The sequence below is a fragment of the Macaca thibetana genome, chromosome 1 (genome assembly GCF_024542745.1).
Source record: "Macaca thibetana thibetana isolate TM-01 chromosome 1, ASM2454274v1, whole genome shotgun sequence".
NCBI lineage: Eukaryota > Metazoa > Chordata > Mammalia > Primates > Cercopithecidae > Macaca > Macaca thibetana.
In genome coordinates, this window is record NC_065578.1 from 53,956,501 (window position 1) to 53,978,529 (window position 22,029).

At 43.9% G+C, this 22,029-nt stretch overlaps 1 protein-coding gene across 1 annotated transcript in view; it reads left to right on the plus strand.

Moving 5' to 3' along the window:
• TTC4 (tetratricopeptide repeat domain 4) overlaps positions 1–21,528 on the plus strand; it is a 28,877-nt gene extending 7,349 nt beyond the window's left edge. The window contains exons 6-10 of the mRNA XM_050803334.1: positions 6,608–6,694; positions 9,790–10,004; positions 11,853–11,934; positions 15,852–15,934; positions 20,293–21,528. Of these exons, the coding sequence (XP_050659291.1) occupies positions 6,608–6,694; positions 9,790–10,004; positions 11,853–11,934; positions 15,852–15,934; positions 20,293–20,395 (570 nt within the window). The 3' untranslated portion in view covers positions 20,396–21,528. The remainder of the gene's footprint in view (positions 1–6,607; positions 6,695–9,789; positions 10,005–11,852; positions 11,935–15,851; positions 15,935–20,292) is intronic.
• The last annotated feature ends 501 nt before the right edge of the window (positions 21,529–22,029 follow it).

The following is a 22,029-nucleotide window of genomic DNA, read 5'->3' on the forward strand; positions in this document are numbered from 1 at the left end:
GATCGAGACCATCCTGGCTAACACGGTGAAACCCTGTCTCTACTAAAAAATACAAAAAACTAGCCGGGCGCGGTGGCGGGCGTCTGTAGTCCCAGCTACTCGGGAGGCTGAGGCAGGAGAATGGCGTGAATCTGGGAGGCAGAGCTTGCAGTGAGCTGAGATCGGGCCACTGCACTCCAGCCTGGGCGGCAGAGCGAGACTCCGTCTCAAAAAACAAAACAAAACAAAACAAAACAAAAAAACCCAAAACTAGTCCCTACTCTTGGAACTCTATGGAGAATACAGACAAGTAAACAGTTATAGTGTGATATAGAGGTAAGCAAGGATAGATGGTGTGTATAGTGGTAGTACAGTCATGTGCCACATAACAGTGTTTCATTCAATGATGGAACTCTGCATATATTACAAGTTGCCTACCGTATTCAGTGTAGTTATGTGCTATATAGGTTTGTAGCCTGGGTGCAATAGGCTGTACCATATAATCTAGGTATGTAGCAGGCTATACCATCTCAGTTTGTGTAAGTACATTCCATGATGCTTGTAAAACAATGAGTGCATTTTTCAGAATGTATCCCCATCAATCTGAATGGAGATATGTCTTGTCCAGGGCAAAATTAGATACCTTTACTATATACAGTCACATAACAATGTCACATGTTCAGGGCCAGCTAAAGACTCCTAGTATATATTATATACTTCCATTCCATAGTATAAGCCATGAAGAGAGACTGAAACCGGAATTAAGAGACCTTAAGACTAGTTCTGGTTTTCTATTAACAGGCATGTAAGGCAGTATTGCACAGTGGCTAAGAGCTTAGACTCTGGAGCCACTGCCTGAATTTGAAGACTCCCTTCATGAGAGTTGTGTGACTTGGACAACTTGCTGATCTTTTTGTGCTTTAGCTACCTCACTAGTAGGAGGAGGATTAAAATACTTCCTACCTTATAGGGTTATTATATAGTTTAGATGGTTTAACATAAGTAATGTTTTTTAAATAGCACCTGGAACATACACAGTAATGCTATTTAAATGTTGGATATTATTTTGGGTAGTGATGGTATTCTGTTATTATTACTGTTTTTAATCATTATTTTAGCTATTAAGTGCCAGAAATGTCACATGTCATCAGCAATGACCAGAGGTCATTCTGGTCATATGAAATGGTAGAAAAGGTAGATCTCTATGGACCCACATGGCTCAATAACAGAATTCTGAGCCTAGGTAATTGGGTGTGGCAGAATTTCTGAAAGTGGTATATACAGGAATGAATGTCTAGAGGGCTACTGGGGACAGTCACAATTAAAGGGAGATTTCAAGGCCCAGAACCCTGATATTAGGTTTAGGTGACATTGCTTGCTGAATAGCTGAATTATTCCCCTATGTCTGAGTACAAGTTGATTCTGGGTTCCTGTGTACTTGGCATATAGCCAACAGACTCGTGGCTATATTAATATCAGACAGAGTAGACTTCAAGGCAGCAAGTATTACCAGAGATGAAGTAAAGCCTTTTTTCTTTTTTTTCTTGAGACAGAGTCTTGCTCTGTTACCCAGACTGGAGTGCAGTGACATGATCATGGCTTACTGCAGCCTTTACCTCCTGGGCTCAGCTGATCCTCCTGCCTCAATCTCCTGAGTAGCTGGAACTACAGGCATGCACCACCATGCCAGGCTAATTTTTTTTTTTTAATTGTAAATTTGTAGAGATAGGGTTTCACTATGTTGCCCAGGCTGGTCTCAAACTCCTGGGCTCAAGCAGTCCTCCTGCCTTAGCCTTCCAAAGTGCTAGGATTACAGGCATGAGCCACTGTGCACAGCCATTGAAGCATTTTTTTAAATGATAAAAGGACCAGCTTATAAGAATATTTAACAATTCTAAATGTGTAGCCACCTAATAACAGCTTCAAAATGCGTGACACAAAACTTGACAACTCGAAGAAAGAGACAAATCCACAAATAGGTGGATATATCAACTCTCTCAGTAATTAATAAAACCAGTATTTAAAAAATAGAGAGGGGTAGTGTCAGTCACAGTGGGGGACTAAAGACCTTCAAAAATTTTCTCCAGCTGGGCACAGTGGCTCACGCCTGTAATCTCAGCACTTTAGGAGGCCGAGGCGGGTGGATTACGAGGTCAGGAGATTGAGACCATCCTGGCTAACACGGTGAAACCCCATCTCTACTAAAAATGCAAAAAATTAGCCAGGCGTGGCAGCGGGTGCCTGTAGTCCCGGCTACTTGGGTGGCTGAGGCAGGAGAATGGCATGAACCCAGGAGGCGGAGCTTGCAGTGAGCCGAGATCGCGCCACTGCACACCAGCCTGGGCGACAGAGCGAGACTCTGTCTCAAAAAAAAAAAATTTTTTTTCTCTATAAGATCAATGAGGAAACTGGCAAAAATGGTCAGAATTAACTTTTCTAGGACTCTGGAAATGAACCAGAGGTTTGCAGCAATCTGGGGCATGTTTATTCAAGAAAAATTATGGCACCTCAGTAAGAACAGCAAGCTTTGTGACATTTTAACTCGCTCTATTTTCATCTCCCTCCTCCCCAGTTCCACAGTAGCCTTGAAAGCCAATAGCTTTGTGACATTTTAACTTACTCTATTCTCATCTCCCTCCTCCCCAGTTCCACAGTAGCTTTGAAAGCCCATAGCCCACAGTCATGGTGAAAATGAGCAGCCTGCAGCCACCAGAGGAGGCAGAACAGGATTGGAGCTCTTTCAAAGCCTTTCCCCAGAGAATTGTCATGATTTGACCATCTGGTGGATCCCTGGAAGACCCAGCTCACAGGGCTATTTTTATATGACCCGACTTGGAGCTTACCCAGTATAAAAAGCTTTTTTACATAGGGCCAGAAAATAGGGGGAATGAAAGGTGGGAGAGAATTTGTCAAAAACAATTAGAGGCAATTGTTAAAGACTGTAGAAGCTGAAGCAGTGGATAACACTTGGAGCAAACAATAGGTGCATCATAAAGCTTAAAAGGAAAAACTGGGGAATGAAATTCTGTGGAGGCTCCAAGAAGCTCCAGTATTCCTGGAGATCTAGATGGTCACACGTGTGCGTAGGGCTATACATGTGCTCAGGAAAGACCTGAGAAGATCCTAAGCTCTTAGAGTCTCTGCAAGCAGGAGGTGAAGTCTAAGGTAGAATTGTAAACTGCTTCGGTGAATGATAAAAGTGTGCTTCAACATGTACACAAAGCCTCTTGACAAAGATTGGAAGACGTACTGTCTGGTCATTAGCTAGAGGAAGCCTAGATGTGGGACTTACTAGACAAAGACTTTAAACCAGCTAATTTAAATATCTTCTCAGAATGAAAGGAAATAGTGTCTAAAGAACTAGAAAAAGTATGAGAATGATGTCTTCCAAATAGAGAATATAACAAAGAGAAGTTACTAAAAAGAACTTAACAGAAGTTCTGTAGTTGAAAAGTACAATAACTGAAGCGAAAAATTCACTAGAAGGGCTCAACAGCACATTTGAGCAGGCAGTAATAAGAATCATCACACTTAAGATGTATCAGTTGAGGCTGGGCACGGTAGTTCACGCCTGTAATCCCAACACTTTGGGAGGCCGAGGCGGGTGGATCACGAGGTCAGGAGATCGAGACCGTCCTGGCTAACATGGTGAAACTTCATCTCTACTAAAAATACAAAAAAATTAGCCGGGCGTGGTGGCACATGCCTGTAATCCCAGCTACTCGGGAGGCTGAGGCAGGAGAATGGCGTGAACCTGGGAGGCGGAGCTTGCAGTGAGCCAAGATCGTACCTTTGCACTCCAGCCTGGGCGACAGAGCGAGACTCCATCTCAAAAAAAAAAAAAAGAATGTATAAATTGAGATTATCCAATCTGAAGAACAGAATGAGAAAAGAATAAGGATGAAGAGAGACTTGTACTATGCCATCAAGCATACCAACAAAGGCATAATGGGGGTCCTAGAAGGAGAGAAGAGAGAGAAATGGGCAAAAGAATACTTGGGGAAATACTGGCCAAAAACTCCCCAAATTTGGTGAAAAACACTAATGTATACATCTAAAAAGTTTTAACAAACTCTAAGTGGGATAAACTTAAAGTGATCTATACCTAAACACATTGTAATCAAACTGTTGAAAAACAAAGAAGAGAAACTTAAAGGTAGCAAGAGAAAAATGACTCTTCATGTACAAAAAATCCTAAGGAAAATTAACAGCTTTCTCTTCAGAAGCCATGAAGGCCAAAAGGCAGGTAAATGACATACTCAAAGAACTAAAAGAAAAAGACTGTAAGAATTCTATATCTAGCAAACCTATTCTTCAAAAATGAAAGAGTGGCCGGGCATAGTGGCTCACGCCTGTAATCCCAGCACTTTGGGAGGCCGAGGCAGGTGGATCACGAGGTCAGGAGATCGAGACCATTCTGGCTAACACGGTGAAACTCTGTCTCTACTAAAAATACAAAAAATTAGCAGGGCGTGGTGGCAGGCACCTGTAGTCCCAGCTATTTGGGAAGCTGAGGCAGGAGAATGGCGTGAACCCAGGAGGCGGAGCTTGCAGTGAGCCGAGATCGTGCCACTGCACTCCAGCCTGGGCGACAGCGAGACTCCGTCTCAAAAAAAAAAAAAAAAAAAAAAAAAATAGTGGAAGAGAAGTAGTAGTAAAACCATCTATATGCAGACAACATGACATTATATAGAAAATCGTAAGGGATCCACTAAAAAACTCTTGGAACTAATAAATAAGTTCAGCAAGCTTGTTGGAAACAACATCACCAGTACACAAAAATCATTTGTATTCTATAGATTTTTAATGAACACTCTGAAAATGAAATTAAGAAAACAATTCCATTTTCAATAGCATCAAAAAATACTTAAGAGTACATTTAACAAAATCAGCTAACACTTGTACTCTAAAAATACAGAAAACATTGTTGAAAGAAATTAAAGAAGACCTAAGTAAGTAGGAAGACATCCCATGTTCATAGATGAGATCTTAATATTGTTAGATGGCAATACTCCCAAAATTAATATATCAATTTAGTGTAATTTTCTTTTTTGAGACATGAACTTGCTCTAATATTCAGGCTGGAGTGCAGTGGCAAGATCATGGCTCACTGCAACCTCAAACTCCTGGGCTCAAGCAGCCCTCCTGCCTCAGTCTCCCAAGTATCTGGGACTACAGGCATGTAATGCCACATCTGGCAAATTTCAGCGCAATCTGTATGAAATGTCCAATTGGCTTCTCTGTAGAAATGGACAGGCTAATCATAATATTCATATAGAAATTCAAGGGACTCTGAATAAGCAACAATCACGAAAGACAAAAACAGAATTGGAAGACTCACACTTCCCAATTTCAAAACATACCACAGAGCTACAGTAAACAAGGCATTGTGATGCTGGCATAAGAATAGACATATAGGTCAATGTAATACAATTGAGAGCTCAGAAATAAACCCTCACATTTATGGGAAATTTATTTTCAACAAGCGTGCCAAGACCATTCAATAGGGAGGTAATCTTTTCAACAAATGACAGTGGGACAACTGGATATTCACATGTGGGAGAATGAAGCTAGAACCTTACCTCATACTATATAAAAAAGTTACCCAAAGTGGATCAAATACCTAAATGTAAGAGCTAAGACTACACAACTCTTGAAAGAAAGCATAGATACAAATCTTCATGAACTTGGATATGACACAAAGCACAAGCAACAAAAGGAGAAGTAGATCGATTGGACTTCATCAAAAGTAAAAACTTTTTGCTTCAAAGGATACCATCAAAAAAATGAAAAGGTTAAGATAAAGGTGAAGAAAACAGTGAAAAGGGCCCGGGTGCAGTGGCTCACACCTGTAATCCTAGCACTTTGGGAGGCCAGGGCAGGAGGACCACTTGAGGCCAGGAATTCGAGACCAGCCTGGGCAACAAAGTGAGACCTTGTCTCCACACACACACACAAAAAAAAAAAAAAAAAAAAAAGAGAAAGTCCACAGAATGGAAGTTAATATTTGTAAGTCATAAGGGAGTTTTATCTACAATATATAAACAACTCTTATCATCTCAATAAGACAGGTAACTCAGTTTTTTAAATGAGCAAAGGATGTGAATAGACGCTTCTCCAAAGACACACAAATGGCCAAAAAGCACATGAAAACATGTTCAACATCATTAATTATTAGGAAATGCAAATCAAAACCATAGTAAGATACCATTGCATACCCACTAGGGTGGTTATAATTTAAAAAAAAAAAAAAAATCTATAGCGTCTATAGAGACAGGGTCTCTATCACCCAGGCTGTGTTTCATAGCACTCGGTTCACACCACCAGAGTAGTACATAATCCACCTGTTACACTTGGCTCTTTACTTGTCTGTACCCCTCAACCCTTCAGTAGACTGTGAGTTCCTTGGGTACATACAGGAAGTAAATTTAAACTTTTGCTGCCACTGGGTCTGACATCTAGGCATGTACTTTGTAAATGTTTATTGAGCTAAAATCTGGCCACTGGTATTCCTTAACACAGGAGCTTGGGTTGGATAGAGATCAGAGATAATAATTTAGGAGCAGGCTGGGGCAATAGAAGAGGAAGCCAGGTCTCTAGAGCTGATGCATCTAAATTTCATTTTTAGCGAATTGAACAGAGGGATGTGAGGAAAGCCAGCTTGAAAGAAAAGAAGGAGAGGAATCAGAATGAGGCTTTACTCCAGGCCATCAAGGTGAGTTCTCAAACCTTAGGTTTTTATGGTCCTGCTAAATCCACTAATCCTGTGAAGCTTGTTGGGAACCTTTCTTGGGATGCTTTACCTGAAGGAATTTGTTCATTTTCTTTCTACTTTGGTAAAGCAGTGTGACAGAGGAGACCAGGCTGTGGAGTCAGGCCACCCCAGTTCAGTCAGCTCTCTCACTCGTGTGCATGTGTTGGTCTCAGTAACATATACAGTTATCTCCACTTATCTGAGGCAGATGTGTTCCAGGATCCACAGCGATGCTTGAAATCTCAAATAGTACCAAACCTGATTGCCATCAGTCAGAACACATTTCTGTTTGTGTCTTCCACCTACAAATATTATGCCTTTTCCATCTTAGCTAAAACACTTATCACACATTGTGGCCATAATTTTTGCAGTTTGAGGTACATCAGCAACAGCAAAACTAGCATTAATTTCTTTTTCCTTTTTCATAATTTCACAGATAGAAGGTTTCTCTTACCATAGATCTTAGCAACCTCAGCATACAATTTTTCTTTTAATTAAGCTGAGAAGTTTCACCTTTTTACTTAAAGGAGGTAGTTTATAGCTTCTGTTTGGCATATCCATATTGCCAGCATCGGTACTCTTATGCTTTGGGGTCCTTATTAAGTAAAATGAGTGTTACTTAATACAGGGACTATGATACCATGACAGTCAATCTCATCATTGAGATGGGTACTAACTCACAGGTGGGTATCATCTACAGCATGGATGTGCTGGACAAAGGAGCAGAGCCTGTGATTTCATCATCTGCTGCTCAGAGCAGTGCATAATTTAAAACGTACAGGTTGTTTATTTCTGGAATTTTTCATTTCATATTTTCAGACCATGGTTGACCACTGGCAACTGAAACTGCGGAAAGCAAAACCATGGATAAGGGGATGCTACTGTACTGAATACCTGCTTTGGGTTAAGTGTTATTTAATCTTCACAATGGCCTTCTGAGATAGGTTATCTTGCTTCTGTTTTGCTGGATAATAAAATAGTTTCAGAGAGGTAAAGAAACCTCACACAGCTCACATGTGTTAGAGCCAGGTCCTTGCTCTTAACCACTGGGTTATACTGCATCTTGAGAAAGTTTGACATTTTTGGATGTTGCTCCTATAACAACAACAACAACAATAATAAAATCCTACCTTCCCTTTCTCTTTTCTGTATTTTGAAATGTATGTAGTCTGACCCAAATCTTGCTTTAACCTTGATACCTAGGGAGTCACCTGTTTGAGCTTGTTTGGTTTTCATGAAGGAGAGAGTATCTGCTGGGAGATTATGGGATAGGTTTTTTTGTTGTCGTTGTTGTTTTTTGTTTTTGTTTTTGTTTTTGTTTTGAGACAGAATGTTGCTCTGTCACCCAGGCTGAAGTGCAGTGGCGTGATCTTGGCTCACTGCAACCTCTGCTTCCTGGGTTCAAGCAATTCTGCCTCAGTCTCCCGAGTAGCTGGGATTACAGTCACACACCACCATGCCCAGCTAATTTTTGTATTTTTAGTAGAGACGAGGTTTCACCATATTGGTCAGGCTGGTCTCGAACTCTTGACCTCAGGCGATCCACCTGTCTCGGCCTCGCAAGGTGCTGGGATTATAGGCGTGAGCCACCATGCCCGGCCGGGATAGGTTTTTTATTATTTGTTTAGTGAAATTATGCACCATTTATATTACTTGTTGACTGTAAGAAACTTAACACTGCTAAAACATACTCCACTATTCCCTCCCCACAACAGTCTGTTTACATGTATTAACACATCAAACAGATCAGAATACTCCAGATTTTTCATCTAATTCTCATTCACAGTGAGGGATTTGTTCATTTTCTTAAATGTAGAATATGGGATGCCCAGACACCCAGATATTTGCATACACACTTTTTTTGTTTTTTTGGTTCTCTCCTTTAGTGTAACCCTTCATCTCAAACTTAACATACATAAGAATTACTCTCAACAGTACACAAAGCCATGCATGCTGTATTTACTAATGGTTTAAGGGAGGAGTCAGCAAATTGCAGCCATTGGAACACAGCCCTGCCTATTTGTTTGTGTACTTACTACTTATGGCTGTTTTCACACTACAGTGGCAGAGTTGAGTAGTTTATTTTGACAGAGACCATTGTCCAGAACTCTTAAAATATTTCATATCTAATGCTTTAAGAAAAAGTTTGCTAACCTCCAATTTAGGGAATATCATCAAATCTAATTTTGGTTGCATGTCATTTCCCCTCATGTGCTAACCTTAGGAGCCCCTGCACGCTTACATAAGAGGTGACCCTACTATTTCAGACTCTTGCTTTATGCCCATGTCTGAGAGACAGTCAAGATTAAGTCAGTGCACAGTCTTTCTAATATTCCATGTCCCAGCTAAACTGAAACATTTGACATTTCTGTACAGGCTACCTTCTTGATCTTTTCTGTGCTTTTGCACAGGCCGCTCCTTGGAGTGGAATGCTCTTCCTCCCTTCTAAGTGCCCCTCCCTTCCAACTTCTCTGCTTTTCAAAGTCATTGTTCAAGGCCTAGCATATCTTAGTCACCTCCAGCCCCCAAGGCTGAATTAATTATTCCATCATCTGTGGTTCCCCAACTCCACTTCTTACCTTATATCATCATTATTTTCATAGCTGTCTCACCACTTGATATTGAGCAGAGGCTTGAGGGCAGGTAACCATGTCTAGGTCTCTGTGACACAGGGTCCAGCACAAGGTAGATGCCCAGTGAAGGTGAGTTAAGTAAGTGGTACCTACTATGCGCCAGGCCTCAGGGATAATGAAGATGGATTGTGTGTAGCGTTGTCCCTCGGAGCTCCCATTGTTACGGTTTTTTTCTTTTTTTTTTTGGTGTGTTAAAGATGTCCATGTTCATTCAGGGTATGGATGGGGAAAATTAAATTAAAAATAAAGTTAATTGTGCAGCCTGGACGATATAGTGAAACTCTAGTCTCTTCAAAAAATAAAAATAAATAAAAAATAAAAAAATTAGCCAAGTGTTAGGGTTTCTTTACTTCAGTAAAATGGGTTTGCATCCTCCCACACAATAAGATGTGCATTATGTGTGTGTTTCTGTCTTTAACCCAGGCTAGGAATATCAGGCTCTCAGAAGCTGCCTGTGAGGATGAAGATTCACCCTCAGAAGGTCTAGGTGAGCTTTTCCTGGATGGACTCAGCTCTGAGAACCCCCATGGAGCCAGGCTGAGTCTAGATGACCAGGGCAGGCTGAGCTGGCCTGTGCTCTTTCTGTACCCAGAGTATGCCCAGTCGGACTTCATCTCTGCTTTTCATGAGGACTCCAGGTACTGACTTGCCCAGGAGCCCTCTGCTTTTACTTGCATGCTGTCTCTTTTTGTGACAGGACGGACAAGTGGATTTTTGGTTGAGAAGGGAAGATAATGGTTTAGAGGGTTTCACACAATCTGGTGTGAAATCTCTCTATCCTGTAGCTGACTGAACCTTGACTGACTAGGTTTGCAACGACAGACAAAAGTCTCATCGTCGTACTGACTGGGCTAGTATGTGTAACACCACAGTATTGTGTTTGCCAAAGAGTGGTATACATCACTGGTGAAATATGAAGTCATTTTAGGTAATACATGCATAGCAACTTAAGTGAATATTAATTAGAAAAAAAATAGACCGGGCGCTGTGGCTCATGCCTGTAATCTCAGCACTTTGGGAGACCAAGTCAGGCAGATTACTTAAGGCCAGGAGTTCGAGACCAGCCTGGCCAATATGGTGAAACCCAGTCTCTACTAAAAATACAAAAAATTAGCTGGGCGTCTGTAATCTCAGCTACTCAGGAGGCTGAGGCATGAGAATCACTTGAACCTGGGAGGTGGAGGTTGCAGTGAGCCAAGATCATGCCACTACACTCCAACCTGGGTGATAAAGCAAGACTTTGTCTCAAAAAAAAAAAAAAAAAAAAAAAAATATATATATATATATATATATGTATGTATCTTGTGATTTCATAGGGTTAATGCATAGAATAAGTCTAATTGTAAGACAATTTTTTTTGTAATCTTTTTTTTTTTTTGGAGACCAGGTCTGGCTCTGTTGCCCAGGCTGGAGTCCAGTGGTGTGATTATGGTTCATCACAGCCTCCATCTCCCAGGCTCAGGTGATCCTCCTGCCTCAGCCTCTCAAGTAGCTGGAACCACAGGTGAACACCACCACATCTGGGTAATTTTTAAATTCTTTGGTAGACACAGAGTCTCTCTACGTTGCCCAGGTTTGTCTTGAACTCCTGGGCTCAAATGATCCTCCCACCTCGGCCTCCCAAAGTACTGGGATTACAGGCATGAGCCACTGCACCCGACCAGAAATGTTTTTAACCCTGAATTTGTTTAAAGAAAATTATGTCAGCTGGGCACGGTGGCTCACGCCTGTAATTCCAGCACTTTGGGAGGCCAAGACAGGAGGATCACTTGAGGCCAGGAGTTCAAGACCAGCCTGGCCAACATGGCAAAATCCCATGCCTACTAAAAATGTAAAAAATTAGCCAGGCGTAGTGGCACATGCCTGCAGTCCCAGCTGCCTGGGAGGCTGGGGCACGAGAATCGCTTGAACCTGGGAGGTGGAGGTTGCAGTGAGCAGAGATCGTGCCATTGCACTCCAGCCTGGGTGACAGAGCAAGACTTTGTCTCAAAAAAAAAAGAAAAGAAAATCCTGTCAGTCAGGTGCAGGGCTCACACCTGTAATCCCAATACTTTGGGAGGCTGAGGCAGGAGGATCATTTGAGCCCAGGAGTTTGAGACCAGCCTGGGCAATATAGGAGACCCCCGTCTCCACAAGAAAAAGAAAAAAATTAGCCAGGCATAGTGGCATGTACCTGTAGTCCCAGCTACGCAGGTGGCTAAGTTAGAGGAATTGCTTGAGCCTGGAGGTCGAGGCTACAGTGAGCTATTATGCCACTGTAGTCTAGCCAGGGTGACAGAGTGAGACCCTGTCTCAAAAGAAAAAAAAAAAATGTCATAATAGGACAAGTGATACATATGCACATTTTGGGTATTGCTGTCAAATGGGTTAAGCCTGCATTTCATGTTTTATACATGCTAGATAACTTTGAATTAGTGTCTGGGGACTGATGTGGGAAAATTGGTCATGAGTTATTGATACCCAGAAAGTACACATTTTATCCTTAGGTTTATTGATCATCTAATGGTGATGTTTGGTGAAACACCCTCTTGGGACCTAGAGCAAAAATATTGCCCTGATAATTTGGAGGTAAGAGAAGTTTTATTTCGTTCCTCTATGGAATTAATTTTTTTTTTTTTTTTTTTTTTTTTTTGCGGTGGGGGGAAGGCTGGTAGAGGGAGGAGAAACTGACTGCTTTTTTTTTTTTGAAAATTATAGTAAAATATACATGACATAATATTTACCATTTTAACCATTTTTAGGTATATAGTTCAGTGGCATTAAGAACATTCACATTGTTGTGCAACTATCACCACCAGCCATCTCCAATCATCCCAAATTGAAATTCTAAGTACTTCATATAAGTGGAATCATACAGTATTTGTCCTTTTATGTCTGGCTTATTTCACTTAACATCGTGTCTTCAAGTTTCATACATATTGTAGCATGTGTCAGAATTTCCTTTTTTTTTTAATTTTTGAGACGGAGTCTCACTCTTTCACCCAGGCTGGAGTGCAGTGGTCTGATCTTGGCTCACTGCAACCTCTGCCTCCCAGGTTCAAGCAATTCTCCTGCCTGAGCCTCCTGAGTAGCAGGGATTACAGGCACGTGCCACCACACCCAGCTAAGTTTTGTATTTCTAGTAGAGATGGGGTTTCACCACATTGGCCAGGCTGGTCTCGAACTCCTGACCTCAAGTGATCCACTCATCTCGACCTTTCAAAGTGCTGGGATTACAGGTGTGAGCCACCACACCCAGCCAGAACTGTCTTCCTTTTTATTTGCTTTTATTTTTTGAGACAGAATCTTGCTCTGTCACCTAGGTTGGAGTGCAGTGGTGCAATCTCAGATATTGCAGCCTTGCCTCTAGGGTTCAAGTGATTTTCATGCCTCAGGCTCCAGGTAGCTGGGATTACAAGCATGCGCCACCATACCTGGCTAATTTTGTTTGTATTTTTAGTAGAGATGGGGTTTTGCTATGTTGGCCAGGCTGGTCTTGAACTCCTGGCCTCAAGTGATCCACCCTCCTTGGCTTCCTAAAGTGCTGGGATTACAGGCGTGAGCCACCATGCCCAGCCAGAATTTCTTTCCTTTTTAAGGCTGAATAACATTCCATTGTTGGGATTTTTTAAATAAAAAAATCACAATTTCCAGCATAAAGAATTTTCTTTTTCTAACATTTGAGAGTAGGATGCCAACTGATGTCCCATCACCCCTGAATACTTTAGTGTGCATTTCCTACACGAAAGGACATTTTTCTAATAATACCCATATAGCTATCAAAGCAGGAAATTTAATTTAATTCACTGCTACCATCTAACCCTCCGTTCGGGTTTCACAAATTCTTTATAGCAAAAGGGTTTTGTTCAGAATCACATACTGTATTTAGTCATCATGTAGCTTTAGTCTCCTTTGGTATGGAAGAGCTCCTTAGTCTTTCCTCCACTTTTTTTTTACTTAAAAAGTTTGCATTCATATTTTTGTGATCATGTGACTCAACTGCTGTACACTTTCTTGATCTTAACACCTTTGAAGATTACAGATCACTTATTTTGTGGAATGTCTGTCAGTATGGGTTTGTCTCATGTTTCCTTCTGGCTAGATTTGGATTATACATATTTGTTTGTTTGTTTTGAGACAGAGTTTTACTCTTGTTGCCCAGGCTGAAGTGCAATGGTGCGATCTCGGCTCACTGCAGCCTCCGCCTCCAAGGTCCAAGCGATTCTCCTGCCTCAGCCTCCTGAGTAGCTGGCATTACAGGCATTTGCCACCATGCCCAGCTAATGTTTTGTATTTTTAATAGAGACGGGGTTTTGCCATGTTGGCCAGGCTGGTCTCACACTCCTGACCTCAAATGATCTGCCCGATTTGGTCCCCCCAAAGTGCTAGGATTTCAGGCATGAGCCACCGCCCCTGGCCTGGATTATGCATATTTGGCTGGAATATTACAGAAGTGATGCTGTATTCTCATTGCACCTATCAGGTGGTATGTGATCTCTCTTTGTCCCATTACTCATGATGTTCTCTCTGATCACCTGATTGAGGTGGGGTCTGCCAGCCTTTTCCACTGTACAGTTACTTTTTCTTTATGATTGATAAGTGTTTTATAGGGAGATGCTTTGAAATGGTATAAATATCTCATTGCTTGTCAGACATTCTACATATTTATTTATTTGGTGGATTTATAGTTTCCTGTTTGATTTAGTGAATTTTAATCTGTTTCTATGATTGTTTCTTTTATGCTCAGAATATCCCAGATTTGGCCAGTGGGAATCTCTTCAAATTCGTTTTTGTGTCCTTTTGACTGTTGTCTATTTTTAAAGTGGTTGCTACACAGGATGTTCTAGGTTCAAATTGTGCTTTCCTTGCCCCAGCTCTGGAATCAGCTATTTTTTCCCAAGGAGCCCTGGTTCTTTCTAGTGAAGAATGGTATTTAGAAGCCGAGATCTCTGTGCAATAAGTGTATTGATTAATACAGTGGGGGTAGACAGGCAAGCTTACTGCCTCAATGCTTTCTCAGTGCCTCAACTGAGGAGTATGTGTGTGTGTGTGTGTGTGTGTATGTAAAACCATGATGTCTCATTGGTATCTCCAACTCTAATCCAACATCCACAGGATTTTTTCTCCCTTTCTACATATGTAACAATGACTTTCTTCTTCTTTTTTCTTTTTTTCTTTTTTTTTTTTTTTTTATCTTCTGTTACTGGTAGAGATGGGGTTTCACCATGTGGGCCAGGCTGGTCTTGAACTCCTGACCTCAAGTGATCCACTCATCTCGGCCTTTCAAAGTGCTGGGATTACAGGTGTGAGCCACCACACCACCACTGACTGTGTTGCCCAGGCTGGAGTGCGGTGGTGAGATCTTGGCTCACTGCAGCCCCAACCTCCTGAGCTCAAACGATCCTCCCACCTCAGCCTCCCAAGTAGCTGGGACCATAGGCGTTTGCCACCGTGCCCAACTAATTTTTGTATTTTTAGTAGAGACGGGGTTTCACCATGTTGCCCAGGCTGATCTTGAACTCCTGGACTCAAGTGATCCACCTGCCTCAGCCTCCCAAAGTGCTCAGATTACAGGCATGAGTCACCATGCCTGGCCTGACTTTATTATTTTTAATATAGTTATTTGTTTGATCAGTTCCCCTCCTGTCATCACCGCTGGCCTCTCTCCTATGTGGAGCCTTCCTCACCCTACTTGGACTCTTGACTCCACATGTTAGGCTACTGCCCCCATGTGGGTGCCTTCCTCACCCTGCACAGACTCTGACATCCTGCACTGCTCAACGACCCTACATGGACACCCTCCTCATCCTGCTTGGGCTCCCCCACAGCAGGCCACCCCCTGCCATGAGTGGTCACCCTCCTTACCCTAGTTGGGCCTGTATACTCCATCCATATTAGTTGTCCCCATGCATAGATACCCCCTTTTCACCCCACATGGCCTCTGACACCCCACCTTGGACAGCCATCTTACAAGGGAGCACTTCTTCCCCTGCTCAGGCCTGCTGGCCCCCAGCATGGATACCCTTCTCCACTGGTCCTGCTCTGACACCCTCGGCAGCTTCCTGTGCAGACGTCTTCCTCACCCTGCTTGGGCTTTGACACGCTGCACAGACATCCTTCTCACCTTCCTCAGGCTCTTTCCTGCTCTGAGCCACCACAGCTTTCTCCTCCACATACCTGATGGCTTTAGTCTGAATTGTTAGGGAAAGGAGGGCTACATAGGCCTGGCCCTGAGTCTTAACTCTTCTGTCTACTAGCCAGGTAGTGTTGGCAAGTTGTTCTCCTTCTCTGAGCCTTGATTCTGTCTTTGGAAGATGGAACTGATAATAGCCTCTCTTACAGTGGCATGGCGGGGACTAAATGCAAAGCACCCAGCTACACAACCATATAAAGGAGACATTCAACTGCTAACAGTTGCCATCTTTTAAATTTTCCCTGGGCTTAGCCTTAACTAAGGCTGCCAAAGCGCTTTATCTCTGACTCTTGCCCTTCTGTTAATCTTGCAGGTCTACTTTGAAGATGAGGACAGGGCAGAACTATACCGGGTGCCTGCCAAGAGCACCTTGCTTCAGGTTCTACAGCACCACAGGTGAGTTACCTCATGGCACTGAGTAGACTGGGAAAGATGCTCAGTGTATTAGTCCATTTTCACACTGCTGATAAAGACATACCTGAGACTGGGCAATTTACAAAGAAAAGAGGTTTAACAGAGAACTCATAGTTCCACATGGCTGGGGAAGCCTCACAATCATGGCAGAAGGCAAGGAGGAGCAAGTCACCTCTTACGTGGATGGCGGCAGGCAAAGAGAGAGAGCTTGTGCAGGAAAACTCCCTTTTTTTTGAGACAGAGTTTCGCTCTTGTTGTCCAGGCTGGAGTGCAATGGCGCGATCTCGGCTCACTGCAACCTCCACCTCCTGGGGTCAAGCGATTCTCCTGCCTCAGGGCCTCCTGAGTAGTTGGGATTACAGGCGCCTGCCACTACGCCTGGCTAATTTTTGTATTTTTAGTAGAGACAGGGTTTCACCATGTTGGCCAGGCTGGTCTCGAACTCCTGACCTCAGGTAATCCACCTGCCTCAGCCTCCTAAAGTGCTGGGATTACAGGCATGAGCCACTGCTCCTGGTCAAGAACTCCCATTTTTAAAAGCATCAGATCTCGTGAGACTTAGTCGCTATCACAAGAACAGCACAGGAAAGACATACCCCCATGATTCAGTCATCTCCCACCGGGTCCCTTCCACAACACATGGGAATCATGGAAGCTACAAGATGAGATTTGGGTGGGGATACAGAGCCAAACCGTATCACTCAGGCACCATCCCAGGAGTACAGCCAGGTTCTGATTCCGCTGCTGATCGATTGCCTCATACTCCCCTCCTTTCTGCCCTGAGCACAGAGCTGTATGAGACAGCAGCCATGGAGTCTACCCTGGCCCATTAAACTTAGCCATTAGTCAAACATGCTCTAGTGTGATGATAGCCCACTGCACCACAGCCATAACACTCCAGACCAGAGGAGATAAATGGGGCTGGTCTGAGAATGGAAAAGCTGCCTCGCTTTTGTATGTGAAGGCTGCTAGGGTGGCCTTCTTTCTTTTTTTTTTTTTTTTTTGAGACAGCATCTCGCTCTGTCACCCAGGCTGGAGTGCAGTGGCGCGATCTTGGCTCACTGCAACCTCCACCTCCCCAGGTTGAAGCGATTCTCCTGCCTTAGCTTCCTGAGTAGCTGGGTTTACAGGGGCCCGCCACCATGCCTGGCTAAGTTTTGTATTTTTAATAGAGACGGGGTTTTACCATTGTCCAGGCTGGTCTCAAACTCCTGACCTCCGGTGATCCACTCACCTCGGTCTTCCAAAGTGCTGGGATTATAGGCGTGAGCCATGGCACCCGGCCAGCCTTCCATTTCCTAATTGTACCTATACCTATGTCTCCTGATGCTCTTTCTTTCTTTTGTTTGCTTTTTCTTATTTTTAATTTTTTTTTTTAATAGAGACAGGGTTTTATCATGTTGGCCAGGCTGGTCTTGAACTCCTGGGCTCAAGCAATCCACCTGCCTCAGCCTCCCAAAGTGCTGAGCCACCACACCCAATTTTTTTTTTTTTTTTTTGAGATAGAGCTTCACTCTCTCACCCAGGCTAGAGTGCAGTGGCATGGTCTTAGCTTACTGCAGTCTCTACCTCCTGGGTTCAGGCAGTTCTCCTGCCTCAGCCTCCCGAGTAGCTGGGACTACAGGCATGCACCACCAAGCCCGGCTAATTTTTGTATTTTTAGTAGAGATGGGGTTTCACCATGTTGGCCAGGGTGGTCTCAAACTCCTGACCTCAAGGCATCCACCTGCCTCAGCCTCCCAAAGTGCTGAGATTACAGATGTGAGCCACCACACCCAGCCCCCAAAATTTTTTTAAAATTATTTTTATGATAGAGACGAGGTGTCTTCTCCAGGCTGGTCTTGAACTCCTGGGCTCAAGCAGTCCTCCTGCCTTACTCTCCCAAGTAGCCGGGATATTGAGTGCATGCCACTGTCCCGGCTCCTGATACTGTCATGTGAAGAGAGCATTGGCTCTTGAAGTCAGACCCATCATCATTGACTGGCTGCGTGACTCTGAGCACACGCTGCCTCTAGGACTGCCGCCTCATCTCTGGAACGGAGTCATACATGCTTACACATTTTTCAGGTATTTGAGAGCCAGTGAGAGGATAGGAGTTGAAGTGCTGTTGTGAACTGCACAGGGCAGTCCTGCTGTAGGAGGGCATCTTTGTCATTAGCAGTGGCAGCAAGATGGATTTGGCAGTTGTCTCAGAGAAGCTGTGAGGTGTTCCTGGGCTATAAGGGAGTGCCCTCAGCAGATTTGCAAATTGACTCTTGGACTACTTTTCCTTAAGCTTTGACCAAAGCAAAGAAGAGAAAAGCAGATGCTTTTGCACTTAAGCTAAAAGAGCCCAACGTATTAGTGTAAAGAGAATGGTTGGATGTGGTAGGAAATGAGGCTAGAAAGCTAAGTTAGGGTCATACATCTGGACGCGGTGTCTCACGCCTGTAATCCCAGCACTTTGGGAGGCTGAGGCAGGTGGATCATGAGGTCAGGAGATTGAGAACATCCTGGCTAACATGGTGAAACCCCGTCTCTACTAAAAAAAAAAATATATATTAGCCGGGCGTGGTGGTGGGTGCCTGTAGTCCCAGTTCAGGCCATTCTCCTGAACACGGGAGGGAGAGCTTGCAGTGAGCTGAGATTGCACCACTGCACTCCAGTCTGGGCGACAGAGCGAGACTCTGACTCAAAAAAAAAAAAAAAAAGGAAAGCTAAGTTAGGGCCATACAGGAAGGCCTGAATGCCCTGCTAAGGAGCGTAAACTTTATCCTGATTGTGGTGTACACCAGGGTTGATTTTTTAAAATTAAAAAGATTTTAAAAGATGTACACAATAGGCTGGGTACAGTGGCTCACACCTATAATTCCAGCATTTTGGGAGGCTAAGGCATGAGGATCACCTGAGCTCAGGAGATCATCCTGAGAAACATAGCGAGATCCTGTCTCCACAAAAAAAATGTTTATGGTGTTGTGCACCATAAACGTAGTCCTAGCTATTTGGGAGGCTGAGGCAGGAAGATTGCTTGAGCCCAGCATTTCAAGGCTGCAGTGAGCTATGATCACACCACTGCACTCCAGCCTGGGTGAGAGTGAGACCCCATCCTCCCACCACACAAAAAAATTACAGAGTAATGTAAAGATTTGAAGTGTACTGTCCAGTGGCGAGGCCTGAAGTAGGAGGAGGTGGATTAGAAAGAGGTTTAGGAGGCAGATTGGATGGGAGCTGGTGTAGTGTTGAGTGATGTGATAGAGGTGTCCAGCTGGTCTTAATGCTTTGGCTTTGGCTTGGTAGGCAGGAAGGAAAGGTTTTTCCAGATCTAATTGATACCTTTGGTGGTGTTTTACTGTGGTCCCAAATCTCTCTTCTTCTAGTTTGTAGACACATTTTTAGCTGCTCATTTTCTCAGTTGTTAGCAAATTACCCAGAATTCTTTAAAGGCCTGAGTTCTGCCCTACACCAGAGGAGAAATCTAAGTAGAAAGCAGAATGATGCTTGGAGGAAACCAGATTCATGCTTCTCAGAAAATGTAAATGCTGTTGGAAGTTACTACCTTTAAAATTATTACCATAGGCAAGAGCCTACCCAGGACTGGTTTCTGGCAACTTCAGACCCTAAACTGGGTGGAGCTACGAAATAGGCCCTTTGTCCCAAAGCAGGCACACTGAGTAATGCAACGCCGCTATCCCCGGGAAGCCAAAGCCCTCCCTGCCTCTCCAGCCTGCCTCACTCCTTTTACTTTGTGCCCTAGCCACAGCAAACGTTCGGGTTACTTGCGCCTCCTGGCTTTTACTCCCCAACCCCCATCACCACTCCTTCCCCAAATTAAAGCCAAGTTCAGACATGGCATCTTCCAGGAAGCCTTTTTTGATTCCTTTCCTCATAGAGGGAACCGTGCTTCCTTGGGATAATACTGTGCCTCACAAATGCTTCTGCAGTTGTACCTTGCTGTCATTAATTGGTTCCTCATCTCCCTCCCCTCCAGGACTGAATTTGAGAACAAAGATGATGATGTGTGGGTGTTTGTTTTTTAATCTCTGTGTTTTCAGCATAGGGCCTGGCTTACCACTGAATGTTGAATGAATGAATGAATGAAACCATGCTTTATAGTTTTATTTCATATTTAGCCACAGACATGCATGATGCCAGAGGACTGGCCTAAAGGTTCTGGCAAGGTTGTAAGGATGAGAATGTCATGCTAATTTGCCAGATTTATGAACAACTAAATAACTGTGCTAAACTTGCATTTTCATGTTGACTCCCATCCAAAGGCTCACCTTGAATGTTGTTAGGAAGGTGCATGGATGGTTAAGATTGTAATTAAATTAACACCCTCTCTTTTGTTGTGTTCACGGCAGGTACTTTGTAAAAGCCCTGACACCAGCATTTTTGGTCTGTGTAGGATCTTCTCCTTTTTGCAAGAATTATCTCCGGGGGAGAAAGGTGTACCAGATACGATGACTGAGCCAGGGCCCCTGGATCTCCTCCCTCACCCTCCTCTGCTGGGAACCTAGCACACCTGAATCAGCTGGACATACTGCTGGAGTCCAGTGCTTTATTTCTGTCACCCTGGGGATAGTCCTTCCTAGCATCATGGTAGGGGAGGAGCCGCTGGATTCCCCAGACTGCAGCCTCTCTGGCTGGTCTTCACTTTCCTCAGTTGATGTAAAACTCTGTGCCTTGGCCATGATGTCCTTGGACTCCATCTCTCAAGGGACCATCTGCCGCAGTTACCACAGCAACTGACCTGAGCCAGCACCCTGGTCTGTGGAGATGGACTTAGGATCCAGTGACATGATTCTGAACTTCTGTGGAGTTTGACACCTTAGAGAAGCTACCCCTCAAACTGCACATATACACACAAACAATGCATAGAATTCCAAGGCTTTAAAGCTGAGAGACCCTGGCCTCAAGTTACTTCACGAGCACAGAGGGGAGCCATGTGGGGTTGCTGCAGATGCCTTGAGGTGAAATGAGGGCAGGAAAGCCACATCTTGCTCAGCATTTATAAAGACCATGTAAACTGAGATCCTTGGTACCCTAAAAAGATTGCCAGTTTTCTTCATCTTTGTCATATGGAGGACTGTGACAGACTTGGACAGTGGCCTCTGAGTTCTTCTGCAGTTTTAACATTTTAGGATTTTGTCTTTTAAACTGGAAAACCTTCTAGCATGTTGGGTGGTATAGGGTATATTTTTGTCTGCAGCTGTTTGTTGCCCCATTCCTAAGAGGAGTTTATCCATCCTCACCTGTAGCTGTGTGACTTCCTGCAGTGCCCCCACCCCATCCCCCCAGGAGAGTGTATTTCCCTGCTTCCGATGCAGAGGGATATTCGCAGGCATGAGCTGTCCTGTGTCTGACAGAAGCCTGAAGAGTCATGTGTGGTTGGCCCATGCTCTTCCCTCTGCCGTGAGAACACGTTTCCCACAGAGGAGCCATTCCATGGAGCTGAGCTACAGCAGCTGGCCTGCAGCCACTGAGTGTCACAGGAATGAGAGCAGTGTTTGCTGTAGTAAGCAGTGAGATTTGGGGGTTGGTTGTTACTATAGCAGAGCTAATGCATCAGTAAACTGAAACCAGCTGCTGTCCTTAAAGTGGACAATTTTGAGGCTGGGTGCGGTGGCTCATGCCTGTAATCCCAACACTTTGGGAGGTGGAGGCAGGTGGATCATCTGAGGTCAGGAGTTAGAGACCAGCCTGGCCAACATAGCAAACCCCATCTCTACTAAAATACAAAAATTAGCCAGGTGTGGTGGCAGGCGTCTGTAATCCCAGGCGTCTGTAATCCCAGCTGCTCGGGAGGCTGAGGCAGGAGAATCACTTGAACCCAGGAGGCAGAGGTTGCAGTGAGCTGAGATCGCGCCATTGCACTCCAGCCTGGGTGACAAGAGCAAAACTCTGTCTCAAAAACAAACAAACAAAAAAGTGGACTAATTGAAGTTTTGCATAGTGTGCCTCACTGTTTTTGAAAGGAAATTGGCTGTGGAATATTTACAAAGAACCATGCAGCTTCCAGGTGCCGGTCCCTGTCTGTGGCTTGTGGCCAGGAAGCTGAAGTTCAGCCTCCTTCCTATGCCTGGTTTTGGCCACTTAAG